Below are 15,324 nucleotides of genomic sequence, written 5' to 3'. Positions count from 1 at the left end.
GGACCACAGCTGTCCCACACAAATGCATAGCCTTCTCTTCCCCAGGGAGTTTCCCTGTGTACTTGGAATCCCATTTTCAAAAGGGTAGCACTCACGTGCACTTGGACAAGTCTCCAAGGGTATTTTTGTACCCAGGCTGGGGATCTCGGATAGGTAGGACCCCTGGTGGCTGGCTGTGGCATTGCATCATTCCTCAGGTGTCTATCCCATTAGAATTCACTGCCACACCTGTCTGTAATCAGAGACTGAAGCATGCAGGGAACTTACTCTGGAGGGTTTTGCGGATGTTGAGGTGGAGAGGGATTTGGGGAGCTGCCTGGAAAAGGAAGATGGCAGTTTGGGGAGGGTGGAGAAGGAAGAGGGGTAACGGTGGTGGGCGATGTACCAACTGTCTCCATGTGGTTGCCTACCCACAGCTGCTATCTTGGATGACCCCATGGAGTGCAGCAGAGGGGAACGGCTCTCCATCACCCTGGCAAAGAACCGCATCAACCGCGCGCCGGAGAGACTGGGCAAGGCCAAGGTCGAAGTGGACATCTTCGAGCTTCTCAGAGACAGCGAGTACGAAACTGCAGAAACCAGTACGTAGAACGGACAGACGGGCAGAGGGAGGTGGTGGGTGTGTGTCTAGTGCCAGGCCTCTGATATGGATGTTCCCGGGGCAGGGAGGGAGTTATATATGGGGAAGGCTTGTGAGAATCTCAGCCCAGATGAGATTCCTAGGTTTTGTTGTGAATCAAGAATTAGATAGAATATTAGTTCACAAAATTATCTACTCATTCATTCATTCATTTATTTACTCACTCATTCACTCATAGGCTGATTCATTCATGTCCTGGGCACTTTCTATACACATGCTTGAAGAAAGGTTTGTGATATTGCAAAAGAGTGTTGGCTTACCCGTTGCCCACCTGACTGCCCTTTTCCTTCCCTCCCTCCCTTCCTTCTCCCTCCCTTCCTTCTCCCTTCCTCCCTCTTTCCCTTTTTTCTTACTTCTAGTCTTTAGTAGTGTTTCACTTTGAGATGGGCTCTCACTCTGTAGCCCAGGCTGATCTAGAGCTCAGTAAGTAGCCCAGGCTAGCTTCAAACTTACAGCAACTCTCCTGCCTCAGCCTCCCAAGTACTGGTACCGCTGGTGTAAGCTACTCCACCTGGCTCTATCTTGTGCTCTTGTGTGGAGGCAGGAATGTAGGAAGATACTATGACTTGGAATGGAGTATGGCCACTTTCTTTGACTAAGATATTCAGCCTACCTATACCTCAGTTTCTTCATCAGTAAAATGGGAGTGCTAGCCTCTACTTTGCAAATCTTGCATATTGTTATGAGAGTCGCATGAGTCAAAATATAGGCGAATCCTCTTTGAGTTGTAGGGTTTCTCAGACAAAGTAGGTCACCCAACTTACTCTTAGCACACAGGTGGGTCCTGTGTGCTGGATGCTGCTTTTACTTCTAACAATAGTGTGAGAGTTGCATACAATTTCTATTTCAGAAAAGCAAGTGATGCTCAAAGGTATGGGATAATTTTCCTGAGCACAGAGCTAGCCTGTACAAATCCACTAAACCTTCCTTATGATCTGTCTGGTGCTGGTGGTGCCTTGGTACTTAGGCTTAACTGAGTGAGCCCCTGCCTTATAGCTAAGCTGTAAATGAGCAGCTCCAGTACAGAAGGAAAGCAAAGAGCATTAGTCACCTTTCTGCTCTGTGACAAAGTGCCTGAGACATCAACTTAAGAAGAGGAAAGATGTTTGGCTGCACAGTTTTTGAGGTCTGAGTCCATGATTGACCTGCCCTATTGCCGTGGGAGTTTGAACACACAGAGTGTCATGGTGGAGACCTCTGGTAGAAAGTTGCCCACCTCATGGTAACCAGGAAGCAAGATGTGACAGGAAGAGGAGGGATGAGGGCCCCAATATCCCCTTTAAGGACAGGCCCCCAGTGACCTCACTCTCTTCTGCTAGGCCTCACCTCCTAAAGTTTCCTCTACCTCCCAACAGCACTGTCACATGATGACCAAGCCTTCACCATGTGAACCTTTGAAGGGCATTCGAATCCAAACTGAGCAAGGGATGCTCAGCCCAGACAGATGATTGACATTAATTCCACAAGACTTTGGAGAGTCCCCTGCTCTTCTTTTCCCAACCCAAACACCAAATAAATGAAAGAAAAGGACAGCTTGTCTAACTATTCATGTCTGTCACGGGGTCTTCCCCAGGAGGATGCTGCAATGCTCTGTGGCTCCAGCATGGGCTGTTAGGACTATAGGAAGGACACAGGTTCTCACTGGAGATGATGGGGGACGGAGGCTGTGGTCCCCAGAACCACCAGCAGAGCGCTCTCTCTTTGTGTGTGTGTGTGTGTGTGTGTGTGTGTGTGTGTGTGTGTGTGTGTGTGTGTGTGTGTGTGTTTCTCTGTCCCTGTCTCTCTCCTGACCTCACTGCTTCTTTAACATCCTGTACTGCTGGACTGCTGGACCCAGACTCTTCCTCAGCTGGGTAGTTTTCCTAGTTCATCCATCATGCACCTGTCTCATAATGGCTGCCCAGGATGATGCCCTCTGATTCTTCACTTTGGAGCTTTTATTGAGTGTTTCCTCTATGATTTTGGATGTTTTGCTTTAGGAACAGTGTTGGAAACAAGGTAGACAGGACCTCTGGACTCACGGGGTCTACCGACACCTCAGAATATACAGTGTCAGCCTTCCCTACTATTGTTTTTTAAAATATGTTTTTATTAATATTTTTGAGAATTTCCCACAGACATACAATGTACTTTGATCATATTCATCCCCATAACCTTCTCCCTAATTCTTCCCGTATCCATCACACCCCACCTCTCTGAATTTCCTGTCTTTTCTTGTTTATAAATAACCTAATCAGTCTGGTTTGTGCTGCTCATATAGGCAAGGGTGTGAGGCCATTATCTGGAGCATGGCCAACCAATCAGGGGCCACACTTCTAAAGAGAAACAACTGGCCTTCCTTCCCCTAGCACCGTCAACTGCCAGAAGCTCCTGAGCTGGGAGGAGGGGCTTGTGACCCCCTCCTCTCTCCCTGCTGTTGTGGTGGATGGTTTGATCTTATCCGGGTCTTATGCAGGCAGGCGCTTCCAGCTGCTGTGAGTTCCTGAGTGCCGCTGTCCCGTCATGTCCAAGAGACGCAGGTCTGCTCTGGTCCTCTTGGACTCCCATGGTCTTTCTGCTCCTCCTTCCGTGATGTCTCCCCAGCCTCAAGGGGAGAAGTGTGAGATGGATGTCCTCCTTCGTTTCTCTGGATCTCCAAAGTGGAGGGTCTGATTGGGCCTGCTCGTCTTGCTTTGTGGCCCGTCTCACACGAGGCAGGTGTTTGCTAGACTGCAAACAGACATTGACTGTCCTCGGGGACATTGTCCTCTCCTGGTCCAGCAGCTGTGAGTGAGGGTGGTTTATGCTATGCGAGGAGTAGGGCCATTGAGGCTAACAGGAGCTACTGATACACATTCTCCCAGAACAGGGTATGGTGGATCCAGTATGAAAACCATTCATTCATTCATTCAGTAAATAAACATGTAGCAAGAGCCTATTGTACCTGATTCTACCCAACAAGAACTTATCAGGGAACAGAAAAATGTCCAAGAAGACATCAAGATTAATTTCTAGCACAATGAAAGGAAGACAGGTTGTTCAAGACCTTCTGAATAAAATCAGAAATACCCACAACAAACTTCTTATGAGTCTCCTAGTCTGGTCTGTGGAATTTCTTCACTCGGGTGTCAGACAAGGGTCTGGATTTTTTCAGAGTTCTGCAGCCCACTCTTTGAAAACCAGCTCCCTGCTCCTTCCTGTCAGTTCTTCGGGGCCTCCCCAGCAGGACCAAATGCATGTCTGCCCATTGTAGATGGCGTCATTGGCGGGAAGAAATTTCCTCTCCCAGTGACCCATGCAACCTGCTTTGGTAAAGTCAGTGCGTCTAACATATTAAGCCAGATGAATCAGGGAATAAAGGAAATTGATATCTTTATTCCTCATTGCAGGGCTTTGGACATCTTTTTAATGCCCCCTTTTTAGGCACCAAGTATTTTATTAACAAGTGGCCTTCGGTTCAGCTTTTATATCTCGGTGTGTTTGAGGCATGCTTCAGATGGCTTCTGGATCTTTCTACCCCCAGTGTCTTTCATCTGAAGTCAGAGTATACCACCATAGTGGGTTTTAAACGCTACCAGATAGTTCTTTGAAAGGCCTCAGCCTAGTTTTTTTATTTTTTTAATCCTCAGGTAAGGAGATAGGTGAATGATGGGTTCTTGCAGTGGCTAAAGCTAGGCTCATTGGTGTCAGTGGCAGGTAGAAGGAACAGGATCCTTGGATGGAGAGGGCTAGCCACGCTGATCTCTGCTTGGGGAGACATGTAAGGGATGTGACCATTAGGATCAAGGGTTTGAGAATTAGACCTGCCCGAGCTCTCCCTGTGTGGTGTAGAAAGGCTCTGTAGCCATTTTTATGCCTCAGGTTTGCTCACTTGTCAAGTGATAGTGGCAGCTGTCTCATCCAGGTGTGCCATGCGACAGCGTGGGTGACGCACACACACCCCTCGGTGGGTGCACACACGGCGTCTTCAGCGAGTGGCGGCTCTAGCTTTTGCGGTTAGGTGATTTTCCCTCCTGTCTTAGCTGAGCAGTTTCCCCCCAGACCTCACCACGGCCTCTTCTGTCCCGCATTTCAAAGCTCAGCTGTCCCAGAGGGCTACACTCTCTCCCAGGCTCTTCTCAGGTGACTCGCTTAATGTCAACATCCCTCATAATTGGCCGTTCCCATTCTCTTTCCAGTTTTCTGCATTTGAGGCTTCTGACAGCTTTGAGCCTTTGAAAGTTGCGGTGGGTCACCTCGTGCCAGCTGCTGCTCTGTACCACAGTCCGGGCTTTCCCTGGGCTAGTGGTCCAGGTCTGATTTTCATTGCTAATTTAAGACATTTGCATGGATCCAGTGCCTTGGAGGACCCTCCCAACCCCTCACCTATCACCCTGTGGCCAGGGACTGTGCTTCAAGAAGATCAAAGAGCCTGCTGGTGATGTTTTTGGTTGTGCAAAGTCAAGGCTGTGATTGAAGTTGGGACTTTAGCGATCCAACAGGGCTATTTTGACTTACTGTGGTAATAGGAGCTTTTCAAAAAGCTCTGTACACACCACACTTAATGAATCACATTCAGGGTGGGCCAGCCAGTCCAGGGAAGCAGAGGTTATTTTGAGAATCAAAGATGAGGAAGTGTACCGAAGGTGAAGATGCTGGAATCTAGAGGTCGCCCCCCACCCCCCACCCCTCATCTGTTCGCTGCACACGAGGCTTAGAGATGGAAAGTATCACACAGGGCATTAATTAACAGCCAACCTGGATAACTGGGAAGATACGAGGAAAAAAAATCACCCCCCATTCAGCCTGGTTCACACAGGCCGATTTTCATACAGTAGGTTTAGTTAGAGCGAGGGTCACTTACGAAGCTTCCTCCAACACTCTCGGGACTTCCCCCACCTCTGCCCTTTTACCACTATCGCCTCGGGCTTCTAGATGTTAGATTTGCTAACTCCGCCTGCCTGGCTCACAGATCTGAAGTGAGAGGAATGGACAAGACCTATTAGGCCATTTCCCTCCCACTCTGCCCTTCCCGCTTCCCACTCTATCTTCTCCACCACAAGCTTTCCTTTGCAAGGAGCTCCTAAAACGCATCAGACTTCAGCATCCCGCGCTCTCTAGATCACTGTCTCCTGTGGAGAATGTATGAGAGCTGAACTAAGCACCACCCCTTTACCACCCAAATACCCGTAGGCACCATCCCTGATGCAGCCAGAGCCAATTTGAGGCTTAATTTACTGTAGAGCTGGAAGCAGGGGCCTCCCCGTCAACCCCTCACCTCGTCTGTGAGGTGATGTGAGGCCAAGCATACCGTCTACTCTCCACATTGTCTCCCCTTGAAACCCAGAAGACACACCAGAGAACCAGGACCTCAGGAGGCTCCGGGGTGCCTGGCACATGTCTAATATGTTCCAACTCACTCTTTCAGTCCATTCTTCTTAGGCTTCTTGAAGGCTCTGTCTGGTCATTATGACCTCCAGTGATTCAGGGTTGCCTCTGAGAATTGAGGGTCAGCATGCCCTCAAAATCAGTTCAGATGGCCCAAGGAAATGGCTCTGGAGGTAAAATGCTTGCTATCTCTTGTAAATCTCAGTGCTTGGGAGGTGGAAATAAGTAGATCTCTTAGGCTCACTGGCCAGCTTAGACTACTTGCTGGGTTCTAGCCCAGTGAGAGACGATAGCTCCAGACAAAACAGAACAGGGTGGATGGTGCCTGAGAAACAAGACCCAAGGTTGATGGCTGGCCTCTGTAAGCACACCCAGTTGCACACACATACATACAGACACAGACACACACATACATATTTGGGCATCCCCCCCTCCCCCCAGCCCAATACACACATGGGCCAGGGTAAGGAGAAGCTAGAAGAGAAAGGCATGCAAATATGATGAGTGATGAGTCATTCATCAAACATTCCTTGATGTGCTGTCTGAGTTCATCACTTCCTAGCGTAAACTCAGAAACACACCGGATGACAGTGCTCAGAAATAATCTGGTCCAGTCCTCTCACATCGCAGGTGAAGCCACTGCGGCTCATGGTCTTTTTCGAGGAAGAAGTTAAGGAACACACATTCTTCAAAGTGACTTGGGTCTTAGGTGGTCTTGAAAGAAAGGTGTATTCAGAGAGTGGCTCATGTCAGAGCTAGGACACAGGCCAGATGGTCAGGCAAGACTCCAGGCAAAGCCTTGGAATGTTCCATAGGTAAACAGACGCTGGCATCCAGGTAGGCGGCACAATGGCCCAAGCAAAGGTTTGAGTCTGGACACCAGGGGTACAGTGGGGCGAAGTGGCTGATGAACATGAGTCTTTCAAAGAATTTACAGCAGGCATGGTTGATGGTCAGATAGGAAGGTCAGTAGAAACCAACAGCTACACGCAGGGCTGGGGCCACCTGTATGCCCCAGAATTCTAGCCCTGGTTCTACCACGTATGGGCTACTGCCCTGTTCCTTCAAGTCCTCTTGGGAGAATAATAAAATTCCTATGGAAATGGGTATGCCTAGCACTCTTCCTCCCTAAGGTTAGTGGGGGCTGGGGGTGTGAGAATGGAAGTATTTAACACACTCGGAGCAGCACATGGCCTGGTGTGAGCGCACAGCAACTTTTACCCATCCTTGTGATCATAGATTCACGCCTCCCTCTCAGGGGCAGCGTGCTTGCCAGCTGGAAGCCTGGCCCACGGGAAGCCCCGGGGAATAGTGTTGTTCCTTCTGTGACTATTAGGGAAGGAGGAGGAGGTGGGGGTTTCTGGAACCAGGCCCCACTCTGGAGCATGGATAGTGCAGGGAGCTGTACTCTTCACCCCTCATACACTTCCTTTCCTGGCTCGCCCAGCAAGTCCGATTCATTCAGCCTGCCAGGAGACAGGAGCAAGGGGTGTCCATGGAAAGCTTTGGTGCCAGAGGATGTGTCAGAGTAAACAGAGGCAGCTGCTGCCTGATTGTAGGACAGCCTGGGCCTCTTGATGTGTTCCAAGAGTGACATGTGCAGGAACAAGGAGACACCTTTGCTCTCCAGAGTCACCTTGAAGTGCCTTTGTGCCAAGGACTGAGTCATGCCCAGTTTTTTGTTTTTTCCTGCTCTGTGGCCCTCCTAGCCCCGTGACAGTGGGATGCTTAGCCCCTGCAAGTAGCTGAGTAGCTCATCTAGAACCTACCTTGCAGAGACAAGGACCTACGTCCACTGGCACCTGGATTGACCCCTCTGGAACATATGTCTCACGGCCGGCCCTGCCCACTCTGCGCTGTTCCTGTCTGATATGAGCCCAGCTTCCAGATGGACTTGGGAGCCACAGAGAAGTTCCTCCATGGGGTTGCAACGCCACATCCTGGTCCTTTATTCTCTTAGCTGCCCTAACAAATTGCCTTCTGATTCCTCTGCTGGCTGGAAAGCTTTGTCATGACCGCTTCCTTGTTCTTCCCCTTCCCTGGGGGCAGAGTTAGGGCATCTTGATGTCCTTCCTTGATGTCCCTCCAACCCATTTCTCAGTGCCGTCACTCTGGTGGCTTTGGCCTGTGGAATCAGGGCCCAGAAGTTCTAGAGATGAGGCCTTTTTGTGGCTGTTTCCCATATCTACTGAGTTGGGCATCCTCCCTAAGGAACAAGAACTCCACCATCTCAGGGATTCTGCAGGCCATACTGCTGAGAGGAGGACCGTCCCATTGCCCTGGACTCACCTTGGATCACATCAGTTCAACTGAATTGCTTTATGCCAGGGATGACCAGATGTCCCCCGTTCTTAAAAGTATAGGATACAGTGAGCCAATGGACAAATGGATATGGGCGTGGGGCACTCAGAAGGTCATACCCAGGACCCCAAGCTCCTGAGGCCTGACAGGTTTAGAATTCAGACCTTTTGCGGGGCAGCAGTGGCACACGCTTTTAATCCTAGCACTTGGGAGGCAGAGCCAGGTGGGTCTCTGTGAGTTCGAGGCCAGCCTGGTCTACAGAGTGAGATCCAGGACAGGCACCAAAACTACATGGAGAAACCCTGTCTCGAAAAACAAAACAAAACAAAACAAAAACAAAACAAAAAAAAAAAGAATTCAGAACTTTTGAGACTGTAGAAGGTGCACACATTACACATGTCTGACACTAAAGAGTGTCTCCAGTAATGACCCATGTGCAGACAAATGTGTTTTTACAGTCACACGTTGTGCAGGTTGAATATCCCTTAAGTGAAATGCTTGGGCCCAGAAGTGTTTCCTGGTGGGGTCGAGGGTGGGAATTTGAATTGTTTGCATAGACATTAGTAGTTGAGAGTTCCTAATAATAATAAAAAAACAAAACAAAACTGGAAACCCCAAATCTCAAGTGTTTTGAGCATCATGCCAATGCTCAAAAAGTTTAGGATTTAGGACTTTTGGATTAGGGCTGCTTAGCTGATAAATAGCCACACATCTGTCTACTTAGAGAAGATTTTAGCACCTATTTTGAGAAAATGCATCCAAACTTGGGATTGTGACCTTCCATAAGCATTTATCTTTAGAAAAAACATCCCTCTGCTGAGAGCTATCATGAGTATGCTCGGAGCATAAGCTGGCGAGGCATCTGGAGAACAGGGGAATTGCCATGATTCTACAGGCAGTTGGCTCAGATGCAGGACATGATGAGGCTTTCTGCCTGGGGGCAGGATCTGAACTGGGTATTAGAGGATCAATATGAGTTTCCTGGGCAGAAGAACAAGAGAAAGTCTAGACCATGGCAGGCCGGGAGTGCTAAAGAACCCTATCTTTTTTGTAATGGTTTTAGAAAATATTTTTTTTATTAAGAAATTTTCTATTCATTTTACATACCAACCACAGATCTCCCTTTCTTCCCCCCTCTCACTTCCTCCACAACCTTCCTCCCCAGCCCTCCCCCCATCCCCTCCTCTGACAAGGTAAGGCCTCCCATGGGGAGTCAGCAAAGCCTGGCACATTCAGTTGAGGCAGGTCCAAGCTCCTCCCCCTGCACCAAGGCTGTTCAAGGTGTCCCACCATAGGTAATAGGCTCCAAAAAGCCAGCTCATGCACCAGGGATAAATCCTGATCCTACTGCCAGCAGGTACAAGCTTTACAACTGTCTCGCTTATGCAGAGGGCCTAGTCCAGTCCCACGGAGGCTCCACAGCTGTTGGTCTAAAGTTCATGAGTTCCCACTAGCTTGTAAAGAACCCTGTCTTAGAGAAGTGCTTTAAAGTGAATAAAATAGCTGACCAGGGAAACCAATTATATAGAAAAGCAGCCAAAATATTTTAATAGTGATGTATTAATAGCTGTGATTTATAAATGTATTCATAGCCAAGCCCAGCCTTGGGTCTAACCACTAGAACGAGGTTGAACTAGTCATGAATATAAATGATATTTGTAATGTGATATGAAAACATCAGTGATTTCTGTTGGTGACAAAGGTACATGGGCTGCAAATATACTGTGCTTTATTATATGCATTAAAAGCAAAGGAAATGTTACATTTCAGCCGGGTTTCCAGAGAAAAATGAACAACACACACACATACATACATACATGCACACGCACACCCGCACACACCCCTTAACACTCCCGACTCTTTCTCGCAGAACACAGGCAGCTGGTCAGGTTGGGAACACCTGGTTTAGGTAGAACTAACTGCTCAGGAGTCTGGAGAAGGAAGACAGAGACAGGCACAGTACAGGAGGAGGCATGGGGGTGGGGTGGGTTGGGGAGGGGGGGGCAGGAGGACGCAGGGGGCGGGGGGCGGGGCTGGGAAGGCAGGGTGACAGGCAGATCAGACCTCTTAAATTTTACTTGTCATCAGGAGATTTTTTTTAACACATTCCTTATAACATATAATAAAAGAATACATGCTCATTACAGAGCGTGAAGAAATAAAAAAAGAAAACCACAGAACATTCCCACAGCCAAGTCAGTGTCATCGAAGATTCCAGTTAATTGCCATTCTCTGTGGAAGGCTGTGGTTTAGGAGCTGGTCCTGGGGACAGGGGCCAAGCTGTCCAAGCTGCACTCTATTCCTTGGTTTTCTTGACTTGTTCTTGTGTCTGCAAAGTGAAGATGCAGGTCCTTGTACCTGTTTCATCAGGTTGCTTCAGAATTACACAAATCCGCTCCTAAGATGTGTGCTGAATGGGCCATAATTATCTCCTGGTAAATGTTGGCACTAATCATGTCTTCCTTGGATCATTCCTCAGTGCATAACTAGCCCCTGTATTTGCTTAGCTTCGGCTTCATGTAGATGCACATATAATTTTATATCCTACTTAATTCTCTTAATATTATTACATAAATAATTTTAATGCTATTATTAACTGTTCACATACATCTTAAATGCCTAAATACCATTCTATTTGGGCATATGACCCACTCTTTCTAACTATCCCCTGATGGTTATTTCCAGTTTCCCATGTGAAAGTCAAGAAGGCTGTGGTATGGCTAGGCTAGGACGCCTTGGTGTGTTACTGTAAGGGCTGGAGGGTGCCAGGATTACATAAGACAGACTGAAGCAACAGACCAATGTTTAATGATTATAATGTACACTACCGTGTGGAGAAAAGATTGGAAATGGGGAGTCCTGGAGAAGACACCATAGGAAGTCAGGTCAGGTGGGCAGAGCCTAGCCCCAGTAAGGGAATGGATGCAGTCAGAGGGAAGGTGTGGAAGAATCAAGAGTAACTGTGGCCTTTGACCTTCAGGAGCTAAGGGAAGTGAAGCAGAGTGGTTAAGAACATGAGCCTTGGTGTCAGTAGACCTCCAAGGTCAAGATCAGCTCAGCCATATAGTACCTATGTGAGCTTGAATAAGTTACGTACACGCTAACCCTCCATTTCCTCATCTGTAAAGTGGGAATAAAATGAATCTTCCTGGGGGAAGAGGGAGATCAGCAAGCACTGGCTGACAGAGGAGGGATAAATAAGAGCAAAGCATAGAGATGCATGAGTATGAAAATGCGTAATGAAGCCCATCACTTTGTGGCTAACTTTAAAAATGAATACATTTGGGGGACTGGGGTGAGGGCTCAGCAGCTAAGAGTCCTTGCTGCTCTTGCAGAGGTCCTGAGTTTGGTTCCTGGTCCTCACAACCATCTGTAATTCCAACTGTAAGGAATATGACGGCCTCTCAGAAGTTGGCACTTTGGCAACAGAGTCCATGCTCATACTCGAACTCTGCCATGTTGAAAAGGAGGTGCCGGAGGGCAGGCACCATGGCTAAGGCAAGGTGGTGCTTAGAACTTGATGTTGTACTTGCCATGAGCAACTGGTAGCATCATCTGGGCAAAGGCAGCAAGGGTAAGTTTGTTTAGGCAGAGGAAGGTAAACAGAAAGAGGTAAAACCTGGCTTAAGCAGATAAGGAAGAGTCATTAGCCAAGGAAGAGACTCTCAGAAGTAGAGGAGAAGCAGCACCAGACAGTGTTATGTTTGGAAATCTCAAAGAACAGCACAATCAACTGTTGGGAAAGAGAGCTGGGGGAGGACCAGTGACAGGTGGTGAGGACCTTTTGCACCTGCAGATGCAATAGAACAAGGTAGGTTCAGAGAGAGCCCTCTATAAGCACGGAGGCTCTATGGTTGTGGAGGAGAGAGCTAGGGGAAGGCCTGGCTGTGGAGAACCGGACTATATAGTGAATGGGGCCGGGGCCTCGAAGCCCAAAGCTGACTCCGACCGTGACTGGCTCTGCAACCTAATGTGTGTCACAACATCAGGAGGAAGGACTCCTTCCTAAGACTGTCATGCTGGGATGACATGGAAAGCATCCAGCAGGCAGGGGGAGCTACACAGTCGGGCATGGGAAGGCTTGCATTCTGCTGAGGCTCTTCCTAGGTCAGGCCTGGCCACCAGGCTGTATGCCCCTGGGGACGGGTACACTCAGTACTGTTGAGTCCTCTGCAGCTCTGAGATTCTGGAGGCCACAGGTAAAGAGAGGGTAGAGCAGTTCTAAAGTTCATATTGCACACCCACAACTCTGTGATTTGAACCCTGGAGTCTTCCCCTGCTACCTGTGTCCTGTGCAGTTGATCCCATGGCTGTTTTGGCTGATGGCTAGGACTTTCCACAGGAAGGAGTGCCAGGCTTCAGGGGGGGCTTGGTTGCTCTCTCCACAGACCAGCATATGTAGCATTCCCTCACATGCAGTTTCTGAGAAATGAGTTCTGTCATGAATAAAAGGGAAATGTGTGTGGACCTAGGCTTTCAGTTTGGGGTACAGTATCAAATTGTGCAGTGGGAACATCTGTATGCAGCCTGAGGATGGTGTCTGGGCTCTGACATCACTGATGTGTGCAGTGGAGAGCCTCTATGCAGCCTGAGGACGGTGGCCCGGCTCTGATGTGTGCAGAGAATGAGCTCAGACACTTTCTGTTCCCTCCTTCCCTCCTATCCTCCTTCCCCCAGTCTCTAGCATTCTGTAATCTTAATTCTCCCTTCCTCTTCTGACCACATGCCCCATCATTCAGCATTCAGCCATGAAGGCCATCTGGGATCCTATCTAAAACATTGTACTAGACACCAAGATGTCTAGCAGGGTGGCCTGCCTGGAGGGGTTTGTGATCTAGAGAGGGAGGGAGTCTACGGAGAAGGTTCACCAGGCAAAGTGCTCGCTGCACAAGCATGGGGAGCTGAGTTTGAATGCCCAGCACCCACAGACAAGCTGGATATAGTGATGTGCATCTACTGCTTCATGCTGGAGCAAGGAGAGGTGGATCCTCGGGCCTCACTGCTCAGCCACCCAAACTAGCCAAATTAGTGAGATCCAGGTTGAGTGAGAAGCCCTGCCATAGAAATGAAGGTGGAGAGCAAGAGAGGAAGACAACCAACAGTGACTTCTGGCTTCCACATCACACTCGTGCGCGTGCGTGCACACACATGAGCATCTTTATGTATGCACATTCATGAAAAACATGGAGAAATCTAGTGAGCAGAGAGGAGAACTCTGTACCACACCAAAGAATTGGACAAAGTATCTAAGAGGAGAGGTGCAAACTAGGAATGTGGGAGCGGGGAAGGTCTGAGGAAAGAAGGTGTCTGGGTAACCCTTGAGAGGTGAGTGTCTAGAGTCCAGGAGGGAAGAGCACCTTCCCAGTTGAAGAAGAGCAAGGTCAAGACCCCCAGGAGCGAGCCAGCTCTGGGGCGAGGCAGCCAGAGGGGCTGACAGACAACACTCACTCTACCTCTTGTTTTCTCTGTCTTCTCTCACCGGCCTCCCTTGACTTCCATTGTCTGCCTTTTACCTCTCTACTGGCATCTCTTGGCCACCTCTGTCCCCTTCTGTCTGCTTTTCTTCCTCCTCAACTGTCTCTGCATCTGAGATGTTAAGAGATTGAAGGCTGGCCACCACTCTGCTACCACCTGGACCTTGAATTGCAGCAGCTGGGTCCCCTAACCCTCAGCAGACCAGACAGGGAGTGTGGGGGGCACCTTGGGTTCTCCACTACCTCTGTCCTTCAGTGATGGCCCAAGACAATTTATACCCCCTTTTGGCTGTGGCTGTATGTTGTCATAACCTGGGTCATTTCCTCATTTAATACTGCCCATAAACACCAATAAAACTGTCTGAGAGCCTAGCAGACCAGGGAGAGGAGGAGAGACTTGGGTTTGGAAGGGGTGGAAAGGGTCCTGGATGGGGCATGGGCAGAAGGTGAAGGCATTGGGTAATGTCTAAGGACTTAGGCAGGACAGAGCTGCATCATCTGAATGCCACGTTTTCTTTTCCGTTCCTGCTCCTACCCTGGCTGCAGTGTGTCAGATCCTCCCCAAGGGAGTGGTCGCTGTCCTGGGACCATCGTCAAGCCCAGCCTCCAGCTCTATCATCAGCAACATCTGTGGAGAGAAGGAGGTGAGTGTGAGGCTGCACCAGGGATGGTCCAGCCTGTAGGCTGGATCCTTGAGTGCAGAAGGGCCCAAGGAAGCCATGCCATTAACAATACCGTCAATGCAAATTATAAGACAGAGTGACCACTGGCGAAGTGCTTTCTTTTTCTAAGTGCTGAAGGAATGGAGAGATGTTCGCCCACAGGATTTCCAAGCTAAGCTCAGTGTCTTAGGGTCCCATGGCAGGGCAGTGCCTTCAGTGGCCTCTCTGTGAGGCAGAGCGACGGAGGCTGGTGGTCTGGCATGAGGCTGAGGGGGCAGAGGTGTGAGCCCTGCACTCTCCTTGATGCAGACAGGGTATTGGTGGTCTGTCTGTTTGGGATTCCAGGGAAGATGCCTTGAGGGGAGAAGCTGCTGCTCCATTTTATTGTGAGAATAAAATTTAAAAGCCTCTGCTTTCTGAGTGCATAAGGAAAGAGATTTTATTTTGTTTTTGCTATTTGCTAGTTCCTGCCTTTGCTCTTCCAAGTGTGATGTTGGCCCACAGGTGTGACCTCTGACTGGAGTCTCTCTGGGCCCAAAGTGTGGAGGCCGTTCCCTCTGGCTCCAGTTCATGGGAGACAAACATGCTGGAAGACAGGTTTCCTAGCAACTTGGGCTTTATAGAGTCTGCCTATTGTAGGCATCTTTGTAGGGCCTTTCTAGAAGCTGCAGGCCTTTCTCCTGAAAACGCATCCCCAGAAGACAGTGGACAAGAGGACTGCACCCCACTGCCAGCCTCTCTGTGTCCCCAAGGCTTTCTGGACCAGTTTGTGGGAATTAGATGAAGCTTGGCTTCAGGGAGGAGCATGGGGAGGCAGCAGCATCTCACATCTGTACTAGAGACCCGAGGCTTGGCTTTCCAGCAGCTTTTCCATCTGACTCTGGGGAATAGTTGGGAGCCC

The 15,324-nt window shown here is 49.1% G+C and overlaps 1 protein-coding gene across 3 annotated transcripts in view; it reads left to right on the top strand.

Annotated features, from left to right (window-relative positions):
• Positions 1–15,324, top strand: part of Grik4 (glutamate ionotropic receptor kainate type subunit 4) — a 433,513-nt gene that overhangs the window by 257,590 nt on the left and 160,599 nt on the right. For all 3 annotated transcript variants that reach the window (XR_013052718.1, XM_076576064.1, XM_076576063.1), the window contains 2 exons: positions 417–581; positions 14,308–14,405. Coding sequence is in view for 2 of the 3 variants with exons in the window: in XM_076576064.1 (XP_076432179.1) it covers positions 417–581; positions 14,308–14,405 (263 nt within the window). In the remaining variant the exon portion in view is untranslated. The remainder of the gene's footprint in view (positions 1–416; positions 582–14,307; positions 14,406–15,324) is intronic.

This window comes from Peromyscus maniculatus, chromosome 7, assembly GCF_049852395.1.
Source record: "Peromyscus maniculatus bairdii isolate BWxNUB_F1_BW_parent chromosome 7, HU_Pman_BW_mat_3.1, whole genome shotgun sequence".
NCBI classification, from domain to species: Eukaryota; Metazoa; Chordata; class Mammalia; order Rodentia; family Cricetidae; genus Peromyscus; species Peromyscus maniculatus.
The sequence above is the reverse complement of the archived record's forward strand: the minus strand, read 5'-3'. Positions and strand labels throughout refer to the sequence as shown.